Source organism: Staurois parvus, unplaced genomic scaffold, assembly GCF_062004578.1.
Source record: "Staurois parvus isolate SC_StPar_1 unplaced genomic scaffold, SC_StPar_1.0 ptg000264l, whole genome shotgun sequence".
NCBI classification, from domain to species: Eukaryota; Metazoa; Chordata; class Amphibia; order Anura; family Ranidae; genus Staurois; species Staurois parvus.
In genome coordinates, this window is record NW_028318060.1 from 4,149,283 (window position 1) to 4,169,900 (window position 20,618).

Here is a 20,618-nt window from a genome sequence, read left to right on the forward strand (position 1 = left end):
GAGTCTCCTGGTGGAGACTACAACTCTTGTGAGGGGGATTCTGGGCCAAGGGCTGGGAAAATCTGGCCAGCTACGAGAGTCTGGGAGACCAAGAAAGGGTCTGGGAGAAAGCTGCAGAGGCCAGTGAGTCCAAGGGGCTGGAGGGAATCCATGAGTCTCTGGAGGAAGCAAGCTAAGGTACAGGGAAAACTCTGTCAAGAGGCCATGTGGGGCCTGAACAGCAAGGAGTTGTCACCTAGGCTGAGAGAGCCTGAATAGTCAATGGTCTGGCTAACCAGAGAGCCAGGTGGCTTGGCATTTTCCAATCATGGGACCAGGTTTTGGGAATGGCCAGGAGACTGATTGTGCAGGTGTGTGTGGGTCCCTTCTAGAGTCAGGACCAGAGTTCTGGGCTCCACCCTCCCGAGGACTCCATGCGGGTGAAAGGGAGCAGCCACAAATGTGCATGGAGGCACAGTTTAGTCTGACAGAGCAGACAGGGCCCAAGCCTGTGGGCTGGAGAAGCAGGAATGTGGTGAAAGAGTTAACCAAGGTACATCGTTTGTATGTGTATGGTCAAGAAGACCGAGGCATAAAGCCTGAGCAGCAGTGCTGCTAAAGAGAGCCAGGAGGCTGAATATTGATGGTGGATACCCCTGCGTGGATGGTGGATACCCCTGCGTGGGAAAACTATATTGTATGGACTTTTCTTGTTTTCTTTAAAAAAGTGGGCCAACAAGCCTTTAAACAATCATTCCTGGCGTGGACCCTACTAACTGGTAAGCACACCAGAGCAGGGTCAGCGCATTCTGAAGTTAGCAACTGTCTGCATAGTAAATAGCTAAAGACCTCCAAACTTTGTGTGGCCTCCAGATTAGCACAACAACAGTGTGTAGAGAACTTCATGGAATGGGTTTCCATGGCCGAGCAGCTGCATCCAAGCCTTACATCACCAAGTGCAATGCAAAGAATGGGATGCAGTGGCATAAAGCATGCCACCACTGGACTCTAAAGCAGTGAAGACATGTTCTCTGGAGTGACGAATCACGCTTCTCTGTCTGGCAATCTAATGGACATGTCTGGGTTTGGATGTGCCAGGAGAACGGTACTTGCCTGACTGCATTGTGCCAAATGTAAAGTTTGGTGGAGGGGGGATTATGGTGTGGGGTTAACAGGGGTTGGGCTTGGAACCTTAGTTCCAGTGAAAGGATGTCAAAAGGTGAAAGGTGTCAGCATACCAAGACATTTTGGACAATTTAATGCTACCAATTTTGTGGGAGCATTTTGGGGATGGCCCTTTCTTGTTCAAACATGACTGCGCACCAGTGCACAAAGCAATGTCCATAAAGACCTGGATGAGCGAGTTTGTGCTGGAGGGACTTGACTGGCCAGCACAAAGTCCTGACCTCAACCTGATAGAACACCTTTGGGATAAATTAGAGTGGAGACTGCGAGCCAGACCCTCTCATCCACCATCAGTGCCTGACCTCACAAATGCGCTTCTGGAGGAATGGTCAAACATCCCCATACACACACTCCTAAACCTTGTGGACAGCCCTCACAGAAGAGTTGAAGCTGTTATAGCTGCAAAGGGTAGGCCAACTCAATATTGAACCCTCCGGATTAAGACTGGGATGTCATTAAAGTTCATGTGCGTGTAAAGGCAGGCGTTCTAATACTTTTGGCAATATAGTGTGTGTATGTATGTATGTATATGTATATATATATATATATATATATATATATATATATATATATATACACACACATACACATAGACAGACACACACACACACACACACACACACACACAGATATCTTTATATTCACAAGTAAAATCTAATTTGAAATGACTGTTCATCTTTACATATTGTATACGCTGATCAGCTATAACTTCATGACCACTGACAGGTTAAGTGAATAACATTGATTATCTCATTACAATGGCATCTGAAGGTCGGTGGGATATATTAGGCAGCAAGTAAACATGTTGTCTGTGAAATTCATGTGTTGAAAGCAGAAAAAAGGGCATTGCAGGTTGTTGTATATGGGGCTGCGTAGCTGACCTGTGATCACAGTCAAAAGCACTTACAATGTGAATGTGAGCATCAGCACTGGATCATGGAGCAATGGAAGAAGGTAGCCTGGTCTGATGAGTCATGCTTTCTTTTACAAAGGTGGATGGCCGGGTGCGTGTAAGTCTCTTACACAGGGAAGAGATGGCACCAGAATACAGTATGGACAAAAGGCGAGTCTGCAGAGGCAGTGTGATGCTTTGGGTAATGTTCTGCTGGGAAACCTTGGGTCCTACCATTTATGTGGTGTACACCTATCACCTACCTAAAACTTATTGGGACCAAGTTCACCCCTTCATAGAAAAGGTATTACCTGATGGCAAGTGCGTCTTTCAGATTGCTAAATCACCCTGCCACACTGCAAAGATGGTTCAAGAATCGTTTGCAGAACACAAAAAAAGTGTGAAGTGTTGACCTGGCTTCCAAATTCTCCAGATCACAATCAAATCAAGCATCTGTGGTATATGCTGGAAAAAAACAGTTCAATCCATGGAGGCCCCACCTCACTACTTACAGGAGGTAAAGGATCTGCTAATGAACAACTTGGTGCCAGATATCACAGCATAGCATCAATGGTCTAGTAGTGTTCATGCCTTAATGGGTCAGGGCTGTTTTGGCAGCAAAAGGGGGACCTACTCAATATTAGGTAGGTGGTCATAGAGTTATGGCTGATCAGTGTATGTTTCACTTAGAATAGTACATACATGTGTTGATCATAAGTAACTATTTGCATCCCAATAATACCAGAAAACAGTCACGGCAAACACCCTTTAATCATTCCTTATGAAATATTTACAGTTATGGAAAAAAATACTTTGAGGTTCAATAATGATGTTATAATAATAATTATAATGTTTTGAGGCCTATTGAGACAACTGTGTAAAACATCCTTTTCCTTATTGCTTATGAATTTCAAACATCATGTCTACTGTGTAAATAGAAGACATAATATTAAAACTCTAGATTCTTCCTCATACACATGGGCTGACAAAAAAAAACAAAAAAAAAAACGCTGCATTTTTAGGCAATTCTTTTTATGCCATTTGATGCAGCCATGTTTTAACCAATGTGTCCATAAACATTGTGGCACTTAGACTCATACTTCAGAGCAGTGTCCAGGAGCACAAAAAATGCCCCAAACCTAAGTTTGAAGTGCAGCTTACTGGCATAATTTACACACGTGCAAAATTTACATAATTACACATCAAAATGAGCATTTTTTATGCTGGGTTTTTCTGACAGCTCCTAGCAGAGATATTGAGTATTTTAAAACATACAGCCTAAGGGTTACTTCAAAGTTTATCCAAAATGTTGATGGGGAGTTGTTTATCAGATTGGAACAATAGTTACAGATCTGGATATAATGAGAAAGCCATTTATAGTGTTGAAATCCTTGAGCTCCAAACAAAGAATTAATCCCGGATGCTGGCAAAAAAGCATGTATTTTGCATTTCTTCCAGACTCTCCAGGCAATGACCAAATCTCTAATGAGGGAGTCCTGAGATAAATTTGACAACAGCTGTGCCAAGAATTTTATATAAAATGCCCATTGTTCACTTAAGGCCATAAATCTGATTTGACTTTTATTATCTATACTAGATCTATTAAAAAAAAAAAAAAAAATCTGACCTCCTAGCAGAGTACAACATATCAAAAAAAAAAAGGGTACATAATACAATTGTATGTCACCTGTGAGCTTCAGACAAAGCGCATTCACAATGTATTACGAAAAAGAAAAAAATCTATGGCTTGGATTATTGAACTTACAGATAAATTGCATACTACAGTCACATGTCTATAGTAATATGATTGAAGGTCACTAAATCCTAAAATGCTGTTCACTATCACAGTTATTACAAGTCCCTAGTGGACTGACGTGCTACACGTTTAATTGTTCTATGTTTATAATCGTTCACAAAATTCAATCTTACCAAAACCCTTAAGGGTGTCCTTACTTGATAAGAAACTCATTAACATGTTGTAACCTCTTTAATGCAAGGAACGGGTTGAGACTTTAGCAATGGAAGGTCAGTCTAACATCCCACATGGACAAGCATTCCCCTTTTGCTTTTAGAGAATTATCCCATCCGCTTTTTGAATTTTTTTTTTTTTGTGCTGTGAGGTAGGGAGGCTATAGACCAGCAATGGGCAAACTACGGCCCGGTGGACACTTTTAATCCGGCCCGCGGAGCTAGGCTCCTCTCACAGTCCGCCCTGAAGACCGGTGCAGCATGAAAATGTGTCTCCTGTGAGGATCTGTCCCCCTCGACGTATCTGCGCATGTGCCGGAGATCGCCGATCGGCTGCCAATGCCTGAAACTGGCACATGCGCAGATACGTCGAGGGGGACAGATCCTCATAGGAGACAGATTTTCATGCTACACTGGAACGAAGCGGGAACACGGTGAGAGGAACGCAAAGGTAAGTGAATTGACACAGGGGGGACTTGGGGACTTAATATGGGGGATGAATTAATATGGGGGATGAATTACTATAGGGGGGATGAATTACTATGGGGGATAAATTACTATATGGGGGGATGAATTACTATATGGGGGGATGAATTACTATAGGGGGGATGAATTACTATGGGGGATGAATTACTATAGGGGGGATGAATTACTATAGGGGGGATGAATTACTATAGGGGGGATGAATTACTATATGGGGGGCAAATTACTATATGGGGGATGAATTACTATATGGGGGATGAATTACTATATGGGGGATGAATTACTATGGGGGATGAATTACTATGGGGGATTAATTACTATATGGGGGATTAATTACTATATGGGGGATGAATTACTATAGGGGGGATGAATTACTATAGGGGGGATGAATTACTATATGGGGGATGAATTACTATATGGGGGATTAATTACTATGCTTACTATGGGGGAATATTACTATACTTACTATGGATGACACATACACATCATTCATCTACTCTTGGTCCGGCCCCCGGGTCCAATATATGAACCCATTGCGGCCCTCAAGTCAAAAAGTTTGCCCACCCCTGCTATAGACTAAGGTGCAACTATGTTTGTAGGCACCAAGAACAGTAAGAAAACATTACTACAGCATAAATCTACCGAATGAGTGAGTTGTATAGCACTGCTGCCAAAAAAAAAGAAAAAAAAAGAAAAGAAAAACCTGTAAAAGTGTCTGTAAACACAAGTGCTGTACCATGCGCATACCTGTGTACAGCATATTTTGTATTTCATTCATATGGGCACAATTACTGCTTACAGGCACTGCAAATATAGGTGTATTTTACGCTTTACACCCATACACCTGGAAATGCATCCATAAACATGAGCCCAAAATTTTAACTCCATCTAGGAGTTCTGAACAAAACATATTGTTCAGTGTCAGAAAGAGCCATGGGGAGCAAAAAAAAAAAAACCTGTCAAAAGACCTGGGTAACAAGGTAATGGAGCTTTATATAGATGAAAAGGATGGAAAATGAAAGTGGAAAGTTTGGGGATCTCTTGATACAAAGCCAAGTACAGGCAGATCAAGAAAGAATTCAGTCACAACTGCCAGAATAATTGTTCAGGATACAAAGAAAAACAGGAGAAATACAGGCTGCTCTGAAAAAAGATGGTGCAGTAGTTTCATGGTTTTTAATACTGGCACCTAACCTGGAACACCTGATTCCAATTTTATGGATTTGAAGTTAGGCTAAATGTAGGAGTGTGCTCACTTTTGACAGATCTGAATTTTTGTTAATTTAGATGAAGTGAAATAATATGCTATGCCAATTTCATGTGTCATTTGTTCCAGTATATTACCTTTATTTGTATTCACTGTTTCAATGAAGATCTAATATTTATCTGTTCAAATATGTTGAAAAAGTCATCAATTTACATGGGGTGTACTTACCTATTTCACATGACTATATATTTCTAGCTATTAATGGTTTCTTATGGCAATAAACAACTCCTGTGTCCCTATGATTAACATTTTTAACTACTGAGCTTATGGCAGAAGACTCCACACAGAAATAAAGACGGTGACCAAGTGGCCCCAGGCCAATTTTGACATTCCTCTCCTACATGTAAGAATCAGCATTTTTTTTGGCAGAAAATTACGTAGAACCCCAAACATTACAATTAGAGAATAAAATGGTGGGTGTTGCAATTTTTCATTTAACACGGTATTTGCGCAGCGGTTTTTCAAACACAAATTAAAAAAAAAAAAACACTTTAATGAATTTTAATGCACAAAAAAAAAAAAAAAAAAAACACTATATAATACCTAATTGTTTTGGTAAATAATAAAAGATGATGTTACGCTGAGATATTAGATACACAACATGTCTTGTTTTAAAACTGCGCACGCTTGTGGAATGGGGACAAACTGCGGCACTTAAAAATCTCCATAGGCGAGATTTTAACCACTTGCCCTCCTGAGGATTTACCCCCCTTAATGACCAGACCTCTTTTTGCTATTCGGCGCTGCACTAATTCAATTGACAATTGCGCGGTCATGAAATGCTGTACCCAAACATGTCCTTTTTTTTTAAACAAATAGAGCTTTCTTTTGGTGGTATTTGGTCACCTATGCACTTTTTACTTTTGGCGCTATAAACAAAAAAAAGACAGAACATTTTGAAGAAAAACTATATTTTTTTACATTCGGCTATAAAAAATATATAGTAAACTCAAAGTTAGTTATACATTTAGGCCAAAATATATTCTGCTACATGTTATTGGTAAAAAAAAAAAAAAAAAAAAATCTCAGTAAGTGTATATCTATTTCTTTGTCTGAACTTTATAGTGTCTACAAACTATGGTATAGATACTGCAATTTACGTCTTTTTTTTTTTGTTATACAGCACTGCACTAGTTTAACTGACAATTGCAAGGTCATGCAATACGGAACATAAATTCAATTTATGTCCTTTTTTCACACAAAATAGAGCTTTCTTTTGGTGGTATTTGATCACCTGTGCGCTATTTTTGGCGCTATAAACAAAAAAAGTTTTGAGAAAATTTGTTTTTTGGTAAAATATTATTTGGTATAATATAAAAGATAATGGTATGCTGAGAAAATAGATAGATACCAGTCACTGGGGGGAACTGACTTGGGGTCACTGACATCCCCAGTGACACCAATACAGTGATTGATCCGTGCAAAAAAAAAAAAAAAAAAAGAACGACACTGTACTAATGGTATTGGGGAGGAAGGGGTTAACTTTTGGAGACAATCAAAGGGTTAACTGTGTGAGGGGAGTGTTTTACTAGGGGGCGGGGTTGTGTACCTCTCTGTTAGCACACTATTCCGGAAGGCTGTGATCAGCGATCCCGAAACAGTGTGCTAAAAACTGACAGGGAGGAGAGCTCCATTGAAAACAATGCAGCCTTCCTCCCCATCAATGTTTGCCGGCAATCGCCGGGCTTCGACAGGCAATCACCAGCCGGGACCCAGTGATTGGCACCCGCGGTCGTGATCGGTGCCGCAGGTAGGCGGGAGCGCACCCCTACCCCAGAATGCAGGATCACATTTATATACGTGATCCTGCACACAGGGGCCTCCTTGTAGCAGTATATGTACTGCGGGCGGTCCCCTAGTGGTTAAAAGCCTTTACAGGTTACAAGTTTAGAGTTACACAGGAGGTCCAGTGCTAGATTGTTCTTGCTATTGTGCTTGCTTCTTGGTGTGAACACCATTTACATATTAATCACTTTCACTGCTAACACATGGGATGAACTACATGCCTTGTGACAGCTGGAGAAGAGACAGGTCAATTTCTGGAGAGATCTGAAACCTACTAGACCCCAGATCTCTCCTCTATCCTTCAAAGCATCAGATCAAACCAAGATCGGCTTGACCTGACACGTTCAGTAATGGTCTGTTTACATTAGATCGAAACTGGAAGTGAAAAAATATTCATCGCTTCTGGTTTATTAGACTATAGAGATGATTGGGGACGTTCTGGTCCTCGGTCATCTCTATGGTCAGCCAACAGCCAGCTAAAAAAAAAAAAATACAAGGATGAATCGTGTTGCTGCAAGCATCATCCCAGTATAACCCCTTCAACCAGACTAGGTATGGGTATGTTGCTGAGGCTGAAGTGGTTAAACACAGTAGCATATCTAGGAATAAAAAGAGAACATCACCAGAGTAATCTGTAGCTTAGCGGTTAATGTAACTTTATAATCAAGATGCCCTGATCCTCTTAAGCGTAAATACATCTTCTACTAGGTTTAAACCATAAATTAAATGTTTTGTCACTGAAGAATTTCTGAAGGTAGCCAATTCTTTCCTGTGATTCATGCGTGCATCTTAAATTATGGACATCTAAAAAGCTTTAAGACAAAAAGCAACATGAACATGCCTACAGTGTTAAGAAACGCAAACCACAAATTACTATAGTAACAGCCTAGTCATAGAACAAAATATTCATAAAGACAATCCCTCCTTGTTTACTACACAACAAATAGTGCTTGTCAACACACTAATAACAGAACCTGTTCTATTTTGGGAGCAATGATCCTGGCATGCACTTGAATGTTAATGAGATAGAAAGCCTGTCATGGGAAACAATGTTTCAAGTGAACAGTCATTTATTTCTGGTGTTATACTGGCATGTTTTAAGATGTAGTTGCTTTGTTGAAAGCTTTCTATTATAGTCCCAAAACAATCACTTCTGAAAATAACTTACTATTTTTTTTCCAACCAATTAGTTTCCTATTGCTCAAATGCTAAATATAAGCTAAAGGCTCACCAACTATCCTTTAGAGCAGGGCTGCCAGACTGGCTGGTTTTCAGCAATTCATTTTAATGCACATTAAAAAAAAAAAAAAAAAAAATATACAGAACTAATTTTATTTAGTACTTCATGGATATATTTAATGGGCTACTTTTAAGAGATAACTTATCTGTTTGTGGATAAATGTTAACTATTGTTGGTCTTTTTTACAGCAACTGGTAACCCTACAGTAGTGAATGTAAATAGCAAATAATTTGGTCATATCTGACCAAAATATAGCCAGCCAGAAAGGCTGGTTCGTAAAAAGACGTGTGTAAAAAGATTGATAGGTAAGGGTTTGTAATTCTAGGAGTAGAATACACAAGGCTTGGTAGATACCGGGTTATAGTGCCTTTTCTGAAATCCCATTGAGCATGCTCTTGAAGATGAGGAATAAAGGGTATACTAAAATAAATGGGTCAATGCACAAGATTGGTTAAAGCTGAAGGACTTGCCTTTTTCAACCTAACTATGTGGCAAAAGATTAGTGAAGGCTTTTCTACTAGTGCACCTATCTCTAGAACTGGGAGGTCCAGACTTGCTGTAGCTGCTTTGTCCCCTGCTACCACCATCTGCTCCACTGCTTCTTCCAGGTCCTTCATCACTCCTTGGTTCCATTTGAGCTGAGAGAAAATGTAGACCGCACATGCCACTCAGAGACTGGAATTGCAGGGTTTTGGTTTTTTTTTTCGGAATTCAATTCCACTTTAACATCTAAGTCAAGTCTATGCCAAGATTTACCATATTCATAAGTAATGACCCATCTCACAAGGATGCATTTGTTTTTCTCAAAAACAAAAAGGACTTAAAAAAGTAAACTATATAAACATTTATTTATTTTTCTTTTAACTGCTGCACAATGATGAGTTAACATTTTAGAAATTATTGCTGAAGCGTTAACTACAGAGAATTGACAATTTTTATCAAAGCATAGTGAGCACGAACGTCCCTCATGATTGTTATGCCAGAATTATGCTGACTCAGCATGCCATAATGGCATTCTGTTGAGTGGCTCAAGTAATGCACTGTCTATGGCATCGCTGCTGACACAAATGATTGACACAAACATAAATGTACTCAGCATGTAAGCTCGATATGCTCCACAAGACTTTCCTTTCACTGCCGAACAACTGAGAACACTAAAAATTGCCAGCAGCATGTTTACCAAACAACTTCCTTTTGTCAAAGATGCAAGGCAAGAAAGGCATTTGCAGAAAAAAGTAGAAATGTGGATGCATCATTTCTCAAGCAAACTGCAATAGTTTTGTTTGCATTTGCATGCCTTGAGCCTGTAATCCCTGACAACCAACTTCTATAGTTACACAGACATCACAATAGATTTATCAGTATAAATTTACCTTAGTGGTGCACCGAAATGAAAATTCTGGTGCCATAGCTGAAACTTCAGGATGCACTTGGCCAAAAATCAAAATGGACAGTTTTTAAATAATTAATATATTTATCAAACGCAATTTTTGGGGGCAAAAAACACTTTAAGGATTAAAAAAACCCACAATAGAAAACCCAATTTTTTGTAAAACATGAAAGATGATGTTACGTTGAGTAAATAGATACCCAACATGTCATGATTTAAAATTGTGCATGCTTGTGGAATGGCGCCAAACTACGGTACTTATAAATCTCCATGGGTGATGTTCTAAAACTTTCTACAGGTTACCAGTGTGACGCTACAGAGGAGGTCTAGAGCTAGAATTATTGCTCTTGCTCAGACTTTCACGGTGATACTTCACGTGTGGTTTGAACACCGTTTACATATGTGGGCGTGGCCTACTTATGTGTTCAACACTACGCACGAGCATGGGGGGGACAGGGGCATTTTAAAACATTTTTTAATTTATTTTATTACTTTTTTTTTTTTACACTGTCCCTTTTAATTTTTTTTTTTTTTAATCACTTTTATTCCTATCGCAAGGAAAGCAAACATCCCTTGTAATAGGGATAAGCAGCGACAGGTCCTCTTCATGGAGAGATATGAGGTCAATAAGACCCCGAATCTCTCCTCTACAATGTAAAGTATTAGATCAAAAAAGCATTATTCTAATGCTTTAAAAAAAAAAGAAAAATGGCCTTGTTTACAAGGCGCCGGACCGGAAGTGACATAATGATGTCGCTCCGGTCCTCCAAGGGCCTAGAGATGAGTGAAGGCCATCTTTCTTTCAGTGATCTCTATGCTCAGTGCCAGGATTGTTGAATGGATTCTCAGGTAAGGCTGAGAACCACCGGGCAGTGACAGGCGGGGTTATTTTCGGCACCTGTATCGGTGCTTATTTTCATATTGGCCAATTTAGGAATGTAATCTCACGGTAAATCTTACTGAAATCATTTAAAGTAGGCATCACTAATCAGAAGGCCACAATTGTGCCACATAGCAGCATGGGTGTCTTCTGGTGTTCCACCCCCTGCCCAACTGCTGTTGTCAACTTCACGGCAGGGCAGAAAGCAAGAGGCACAGCAGGTCTGGACAGAGGGTGGAAGCTGCTCAATTTTCAAGTTAACAAGCAGATGGGTGGTTGCTAGGACATGGGATGGTCCTAGCAACCAACTGCCCACTTGTGACATGAAAAAATTAGGCAGCTCTCAACCTCAGTCCAGATCTTCCATGCATTCCACCCCCTGCTCTACTGTATAAGGTAGGAAGGTGAGGGAGGGGAGCAGTAATCGGAAGGGAAGCTGGGCTGAGGACACCGATATAAAGGGAAGGCTAGGAAGGTAAACATTGTGCCTGTGATATGAAGGGGGTCTGAGGACACTGATGTAAGGAGGGCTGTGATGCAAAGGGATACTAAAGACACTAATGTATAAAGGGCACTGTAATGTAAAGGGAGAATTGTGATGTGAAGGGGAGACTGAGGATACTGATGTAAAAGAGATTGATATGAGGTGGGGGTACTGAGGACATTAATGCAAAGGGGGAATGTGATACAAATGGGGAAACTGAGGGCACTAATGTAAGGGGGACTGGGAAGAAATGAGGGGGTTGTGATGTGAAGGGGTACTGAGGACACTGATGTAAAGAGCGGTCTGTGAAGTGCATGAGAGACTAAGAATACTGATGTTTTTTAAAGGGGGGACTGTGATGCGAAGGTGGTGGTGGGGTATACTGAGAACACTGATGTAAAGGGGAGGGACTGTGATGTAAAGAGGGGGGTAGGATTATAATGTAAATAGGGAAGACTGAGGACACTGATGTAAGGGGGACTATGATAGAAATGAGGAGGTTGTGATGTGAAGAGGTACTGAGGACATTGATGTAAACAGGGGTCTGTGATGCTAAATGAGAGACTAAGGATACTGATGTCTTTTAAAAGGGGGGCTGTGATGCGAAGGTGGGGGGGGGGGGATACTGAGAACACTGATGTAAAGGGGAGGGACTGTGATGTAAAGAGGGGGGTGGGATTATGATGTAAATAGGGAAGAGTAAGGACACTGATGTAAAGGGGGGACTGATAAAATGGAGTGGAACTGTGATGCGAGGAGAGACTGAGGATACTGATTTAAAGAGGGACTGTGATATGAAGGGGGGTACTGATGACACTGATGTAAAGTGGGGGGACTGTGAAGTAAAGAAGGGTGGGACTGTAATGTGAAGGATCTGAGTCATAATACACACATGAGATGTGGACCACTGCCATAAGAAAATTTTACTGACTGGACCTCTGTGAATTTTAATTCAATATCCCTTATTTAAAGTGGTTCTACAGTTATTTTTGTAATTCCATTGCACAGAGCAGATAAGCATAATATGTTAATGCCCGTATAACCAGTTAGAAACAATACTAAGAACTGACTCCTGCTACAAAATAAAATAAGCGCTGCAGCACTTCACTTGCTTATAAAGTTGTCCACGCTTACAGGTTTTTTTTGTTCTCCTACAAAGTCCTGCAAATACCCGTTGATTCATTGTAAAGTCCACCTAATGCAGCTGCTAGCGATGACATGGTACCAATGTTGCATTAATCCTGAATTCAAAACACAGTTGTCACTCATGTAGGCTGTGTTTGCCTACACTATAGAGGAATGAGCAGATGATGCATGGGGCTTGGCTATCAGCATTGTCACTGTGGATACAGCTTGTCAATAAGCACTTGGCCACACCTAGTCCCTAGCACTGCTTTCTGGATTAGAAGCACTGCCTCTGTTGCCAAAACCCTATCACCGTGAGCTGCAGTGTCTGGGTAGGGGAGCATGTGAGCCACAAATATTGAAGGATTTTGATCACTCAGGGGAGGTAGCAGAAGGTTTTTGTTAACTTTATGAAACTTGCGCATCACATAATTAGAATTGGTACTTGTTTCGACTGTCATACAGGCATTTTTAATTTTTAGCAAAAATGTATCAAGATGAATGCAGAAAGTACAACTTACGTGTTTACAGTTTTGAATGAAATACTGCTATAGCTCACCAGTCTGCTCCACTTGTTTTGCCGGCAGTCCGGTTATATAGGAATATACCTGTTAATAATGTTAGACACATACTCCTTGGTGTCTCTTAAATACAGAAAACCTGACATAAAAAAAATAGTAGATGTTTCTCACAACTACCAAACCGATTCTGTCCTGCCTTGGAAGTTTAAATGTGATTGGTGACATAAGAAGAGAGAAAGAAGGGATATTAAATGGCACATACAGTTGTGTTCAAAATAATAGCAGTGTGTTGAAAAAAGTGAATAAAGCTCAAAATCCTTCTAATAGCATTTTTTTTTCCATACACACAAATGCATTGGGAACACTACACATTCTATTCCAAATCAAAATATGAAGAAAAATATCAAATTTGTGTTGTTCCTCTAAAAAAAAACTGAATAAAAGTGAATATTAGACTGTTCAAAAAATAGCAGTGTTTGTATTCTTCTTTACAAACTCAAACATTCACTATATAAACTGAAAAATGTTTGAAGATTTTGCTTTCCTTTGAATCACCTAATTAATATTTAGTTGTATAAGCACGGTTTCTGAGAACTGCTGTACATCTGTGTTGCATGGAGTCAACCAACTTCTGGCACCTGTGAACAGGTATTCCAGCCCAGGATGATTGGACTACATTCCACAGTTCTTCTCTATTTCTTGGTTTTGCCTCAGAAACTGCATTTTTCATGTCACCCCACACGGTTTCTATTGGATTAAGATCCGGGGATTGGGCTGGCCACTCCATAACGTCAATCTTGTTGGTCTGGAACCAAGATGTTGCATGTTTACTGGTGTGTTTGGGGTCCTTGTCTTGTTGGAACACCCATTTCAAGGGCATTTCCTCTTCAGCATAAGGCAGCATGACCTCTTCAAGTATTCTGATGTATTCAAACTGATCCATGATCCCTGGTATGCGATAAATAGGCCCAACACCGTAGTATGAAAAACATCCCCATATCATGATGCTTGTACAACCATGCTTCACTGTCTTCACAGTGTACTGTGGCTTGAATTCAGTGTTTGGGGGTCATCTGACAAACTATCTCCGGCCACTAGACCCAAAAAGAACAATCTTACTTTCATCGGTCCACAAAATGTTGTGCCATTTCTCTTTAGGCCAGTCAATGTGTTCTTTGGCAAATTGTAACCTCTTCTGCACACGTCTTTTTTTCAACAGTGGGACTTTGCGGGGGCTTCTTGCAGATAGCTTGGCTTCACATAGGCGTCTTCTAATTGTAACAGTACTCACAGGTAACTTTAGACCTTCTTTGATCTTCCTGGAGCTGTTTGTTGGCTGAGTCCTTGCCATTTTGGCTATTCTTCTATCCATTCGAATGGTAGTTTTTCGCTTTCTTCTACGTCTTTCAGGTTTTGGTTGCCATTTTAAAGCATTTGCGATCATTTTAGCTGAGCAGCCTATCATTTTCTGCACTTCTTTATATGTTTTCCCCTCTCCAATCAACTTTTTAATCAAGGTACGCTGTTCTTCTGAACAATGTCTGGAACGACCCATTTTGCTCAGAATTTCAGAGAGAAATGCACTGTAAGCAGCATGTACAACATTTGCTGCCTTCCTTCCTTAAATAAGGGCAATAATTGCCACCTGTTTTTCAAAGAATGAATGACCTCACTAATAGAACTCCACACTGCTATTATTTTGAACATGCCCCTTTCAATTAGTGATTCAATTACACAGAATCAGCAGCATGCATGTCATGACTGTTGGGTCTTTTGGATTTCTATTACTCTACTAGACCTGCTAGTAAATTATTTGCCATGTAGAAATATCATTTCTACCAAAAACAGTGATTGATCAGGTTAGTGATGTCTGACTGCTATTATTTTGAACACAACTGTACTTCCTATTGTCCCCTGCATGAGCACGTAAGCAGTGTACTGGGACCTAAGTGGATCACTCACATTAGGATGCAAAGAGAAATTTGCTTGTTAGAATGCTATAGCAGCTTGCCGATTTTTTATTTTTTTTTCTTGCCTGGATTTACTTTTTAATACTGGTTAGTACAAAAATGTTGCACTAGTTCACACATTTTAAATTAAAAAGAAAAGGTGATGAATATTACAAAAATAACTTACTGAGCAGTGATTTCGGTCCTCTTCATCTTTTTCCTCATAGTAAAAATAGACAAAAGGGATCCACAAAAACACACAGAACAGAATCATTGAATATAATGCTGAAAAAAAAGGGAACACAAAACAAAAAGGTTAATTCATACCATTCTTAATGATATAGTGACTTTGACATATCCGTACTTTTTTTTTTAAATGCAGTTTTAAATCGTGAATTATGACACATGGTAAATGTGAATTTAAGCTTTATAGGACAGCTTACACTGAAGCCCCAAAATTGTTACTTTTTGGCTGCTTTAACCACTGACCATTTTGTTCAATTAGTGGAGTCTGGGGCATTTCAGACCTGTGCCATGTCTTCTCCTTTTTGACTGTGTGTCAGGGTCCTGTCCACGGCAGAAGTTCTGGAAGATCTGACATTTCTGCCAGTACTCTACATGGCCGCAGAAGTACACATCAGCCTCAGTCTGGTGCCAGACGGCCTTTATAAGGAGGATCATCACTTCCTCAAGTTGCTGGATGATCTCTAGCTCCCAGTGCCCTGTGATTCTCTGTTACCGACTTGGCATGCTCCTGGACCTGTCTACTCTGCTTTACCCCTGATCTGACCGCGGCTTGGCTTACGGATACTCTCTCTCTCGCTCCTCTGTGTATGACCTTGGCTATCCCATCTGACCATCTGACTACATCTGCTCTGATTCCCACCTGGTACCTGACCTTGGCTTGAACCAACTACCCAGTAAACATCTAAATCCCAGAAGTGCTTGCATACCACGCACAGGCGCCGCCTGTCTGCAGACCTATCTCCATGCACCAGCTGTGCTTCTGAGTGGACCACCAACCAGCACTCCTACAAGCGACCTGTGCAACTTTGGGCCTGACTCCTGCTGTCCCACTCTCAGGGGAGTTCGGAGCTTAGCCGCAAGGGAAGCCCACTCTCCATTGGCCTCCATCAACAGGTACATGATACTGTGCCTCTTTCAGGAAATAACCCAGCAGACCAACTATATTGATGGAAACTTGTAATGAGAGAAATGGAGAGTCTGCCAATGCTGACCTCCTTCTGAAAATTGCTAGTTCCTGGTGGTCTCTGGTCTCATTTCTTTCTGAATCACTGACCTGGAAATTTCATGAAGATAAGTCAGACGAAAGTCAGAACTCCAGATCTGCATATTATATGTACATCCAAATTGGAGGAAGGGTTTAAGAATTACAGCTCTTAAGAGCAGCCATCCCCCTCTTTTCAAGGGGCCAAAAGTAATTGGACAATTGAATGAAAAGCGGTTTCATGGCCAGGTGTGGGCTACTCCTTCGTTATTTCTTCATCAATTAAGCAAGTAAAAGGACTGGAGATTATTCTAAGTGTGGCATTTGCATTTGGAATCTTTTGCTGTGAACCTACATCATGCGTTCAAAGAGGCTGTCCATGCAAGTGAAACAGGCCATTGTAAGGCTTCAAAAATGAAACAAATCCATCAGAGAGATAGCAGCAGCAGTGGTCAAATCAACAGTTTGGTACATTCTGAGGAAAGAAGAACGCACTGGTGAGATCAGCAACATAAAAAGGCACGGACGTCCATGGAAGACAACAGTGGTGGATGATCACAGGATCCTCTCTATGGTAAAGAAAAACCCATTCACAATAAAAATAAAGAGGGTTCACCACAAGGTGCAAACCATTAATAAGCCTCAAGAATAGAAAAGCCAGATTAGACTTTGCCAAAAAACATCTAAAAAAGCATTCTTTGGACAGATGAAACTAAGATTAATCTGTACCAGAATGACGGGAAGAAAAAAGTGTGGAGAAGGCTTGGAAAGCTCATGATCCAAAGCACACAATGTCATCTGTAAAACATGGTGGAGGCAGTGTGATGGCATGGGCATGCATGGCTTCCAGTGGCAGTGGGTCATTGGTGTTTATTGATGATGTGACAGAAGACAGAAGCAGCCAGATTAATTCTTCAGTGTTTAGAGATATACTGTCAGCCCAGATTCAGTCAAATGCAGCAAGGTTGATTGGACGGCTCTTCACAGTACAGATGGACAATGATCCAAAACACACAGCAAAAGCAACTCAGGAGCTTTTGAAGGAAAGGAGTGGAATATTCTGCAATGGCCGAGTCAATCACCTGATCTCAACCCAAATGAGCATGCATTTCACTTGCTGAAAGCAAAACTAAAAGGCAGAAAGACCCAAAAACAAAGAACAACTGAAGACAGCTGCAGTTAGAAACTGGCAAAGCTTTAGAAAGAAGGAAACCCAGTCTTTAGTAATGTTCATGGGTTCCAGACTTCAGGCAGTCATTGCCAGTAAAGGACTCTCAACAAAATATTAATGAACATTTCATTTATGATTATATTCATTTGTCCAATTACTTTTGGTCCCTTGAAAAAAAGGGGGATAGCTACTCTTAAGAGCTGTAATTCCTAAACCCTTCCTCCACTTTGGATGTACATACCTTCAAATTAAACCTGAGAGTGTGCCCATATCCATTATATAAAACTATAGCTTGAATATGTTTTGGTAAATACCTGAAAAAAACTAAAAATTGTGCCTAACTGAATTGGTGCCCCAATCTACTTTTCCCTCATGATAATTTACTTGTCCAGATAATAAATAAATTTTAACCAAAATTGTATTTAAATCTGCTTTTAGCAATGTCTGGGTCTTTTAAAAACAAAAGGGCTTCATGGCGACTTAAACATTTAATATTTTTAACATTGCACTGTATATCTCCTCCTCTCCTCCGTGCCTGTCTCCAGCACTGCACCCGGGGACTAGCAGGGAGGGGATAGACACTGCAGTGTAATGAGCACAGATTGGATCCTCGTCAGGAAATGGGAGTGTCCGGCTTATCCTTTATCCCTTTCGCTGCCTGAGCGGTTTGGTTTTTGCATGCGTTTAAAAAATAATTTTAGCCCCGAAGATTACACAAAACCCCCAAACATTATATATTTTCTGAAATCAAAGACCCTAGAGAATAAAATAGCGGCAGTTCCAATTTTTTTATGCCACACAATATTATCACAAAAGGTCTAGGAAACGCACAATTTCATTACAAAAGTACACTTAAGTTAATTTTAGGGCACAAAAAGCAATAAATTATCCAATTTCTTTTGTAAAATATAAAAGATGAGGTTGCATTGAGTAAATAAATACCAAACGTGTCATACCTTAAATTTGCATGCGCTCGTGAAACGGCAACAAAAACTTTAGTACCCTATATTTTCTATAGGTTTAAAGCCTCTTATAGGTCATCAGTTTAGCATTACGGAGGAGGTCTGGTGCTAGAATTATTGCTCTCCTTCTGATGTGTGCAGCGATATGTAACGTGTATCGCAATCAACGTTTTCATGTGTAGGCATCGCAGCGCCTGCTTTTACGTTTGTACATGCGTATATATGTGGGGGTGGGAGGGTCTTGAAAAATTTTGGGGGGGGGGGGTCATATGCTTGGATGTAACTTAATTGTTTGTTTTTTTTTATCACATGTGATGATTTTTTTGGTGACAGGTTCTCTTTTTTTTGCGACATGCAGGGTCCTGTGTTCCATTGAATGCAATGCAGAGCACATTGCACCACATTACATTCTTTCCTGGGCTCGATGGCCAGGAATCTGTCAACGGGGACCTGGAAGAGACATCACAGGACAAGAAGGGAAGCGGATGTGTGCGCTCTCCTCCCTCCTCTATACCGGCATGGGTGGGGGGGGGGGGTCTTGCTACTGTGGGCTGTGTGGAATCAATTGGGTGGCAGCTTCCACCTGACCTCCAAACTGATAAAATCATCAATACTTTAAAGCTTCAATGCTATAATCATTATGTAAATAAACAGCCGATGTCAATTCCTGTTTGACAAATGTTTCTTGGAAAAACACAGCTATTCTTAAAAAGTAACTCCACTTTTATTGAGGAGTAAACATTCCCCTCTAGGTGATCTATGCGCATTGCAGGGATTTTAAACTTTGTTGCAGATTCCCATCTCTTGCTATTCTGAAGAAATAGCTGTTTGTTTCTCTGCCTCTGTGCAAAGTGAATCTGAATGGGAGTGACTTTCATTACTGATCAGCTGCTGCACAGGGTTCAAATTAGGAAAGTGGCAGGGTCTGAATCCCAACATGATTAGCCCCTTTGGCGGTATCTCCCCAAAAATTAAATATTTATTGCAGTGGACACCCAAAATCTGTTTTACAGCTTAGTGCAGACTTCTGGGAAAATCAGTGAGCCAAGCACACAAGCAGGAAATTAAATTTTTTTTTTGAGGGGGGGGGGCTATACACCATCTGTGTATAGAATGCCTCCAGGTTCACATTGTATTTTACAGAAAATTACAGCACTGCAGACTTAACATTTAATATGGTTTGTGTTGCAATTGTATATGCTATATTATTAAACACAGAATGCATTATCTATATACAATCAAACAATTTAAAATGTGAATAGAACCACTGAACCAAGAAATTGGAATATGAACACCAATACAATATGTTGTTCTTGTCAGAGATTCCATATTCCCTCTGTGAGTAGTAAACTGTTGACATTTGAAGGCATATACAGTATGATGATATTGCATATATTACATCTTACTAATTCTTGGTGTGGTGGCTGGATTTGTTTTCTTTGGTAATCCTGCAAATAACACTTTCTGTCCCTGGGTGGCTATGTCAACTCTCCATGGTATCTACGGCTGTTGCCCTAAGCTTCTCTCTGGACTCTTTGGACTACAAAATATCCATATCTCTTTGTCTCCATTATATTGGGGACAGGGCAAATGGTTGTTTATAGAAAATGGAAAGGAAGATATTTTTCAGTGCAGCTCATAGAACACTAAATTTCTGGCAATATCAATAGGTATTTTCATTATCTGCTGAAAATGCTATCAGCAAAAATAAAAACTAATGAAGCCAACCACATGTAATGAAAGTACATTGCATTTTTGCTCTTGAGTTTATTCTTTAAGATGACCAAATGGTTTCCTGTAGATTACCCAGGGCATGCCAAGAGGAAAGGTTTCAGACAGCTATACAACATCCAGACAAGTGAAGGACACTCACCAGGAGGTGGGTGTATCATTGTCAAAGTCTACAATCAAGAGAAGACTTCACAAGAGCAAATAAAGAAGGTTCACCACAAGGTGCAAACCATTCATATGCCTGAAGAATAGAAAAGCCAGATTAGAGACTTTGCCAAAAAACATCTAAAAAAGCCAGACCGTTTCTAGAAAAGCATTCTTTGGACAGATGAAACTAAGATTAACCTGTACCAGAATGACAGGAAGAAAAAAAAAGCG

The 20,618-nt window shown here is 40.3% G+C and overlaps 1 protein-coding gene across 1 annotated transcript in view; it reads right to left on the minus strand.

Moving 5' to 3' along the window:
* Window positions 1-20,618, minus strand: part of LMBRD1 (LMBR1 domain containing 1) — a 270,616-nt gene that overhangs the window by 176,779 nt on the left and 73,219 nt on the right. The window contains exon 4 of the mRNA XM_089681325.1: window positions 15,336-15,433. Within this exon, the coding sequence (XP_089537451.1) occupies window positions 15,336-15,433 (98 nt within the window). The remainder of the gene's footprint in view (window positions 1-15,335; window positions 15,434-20,618) is intronic.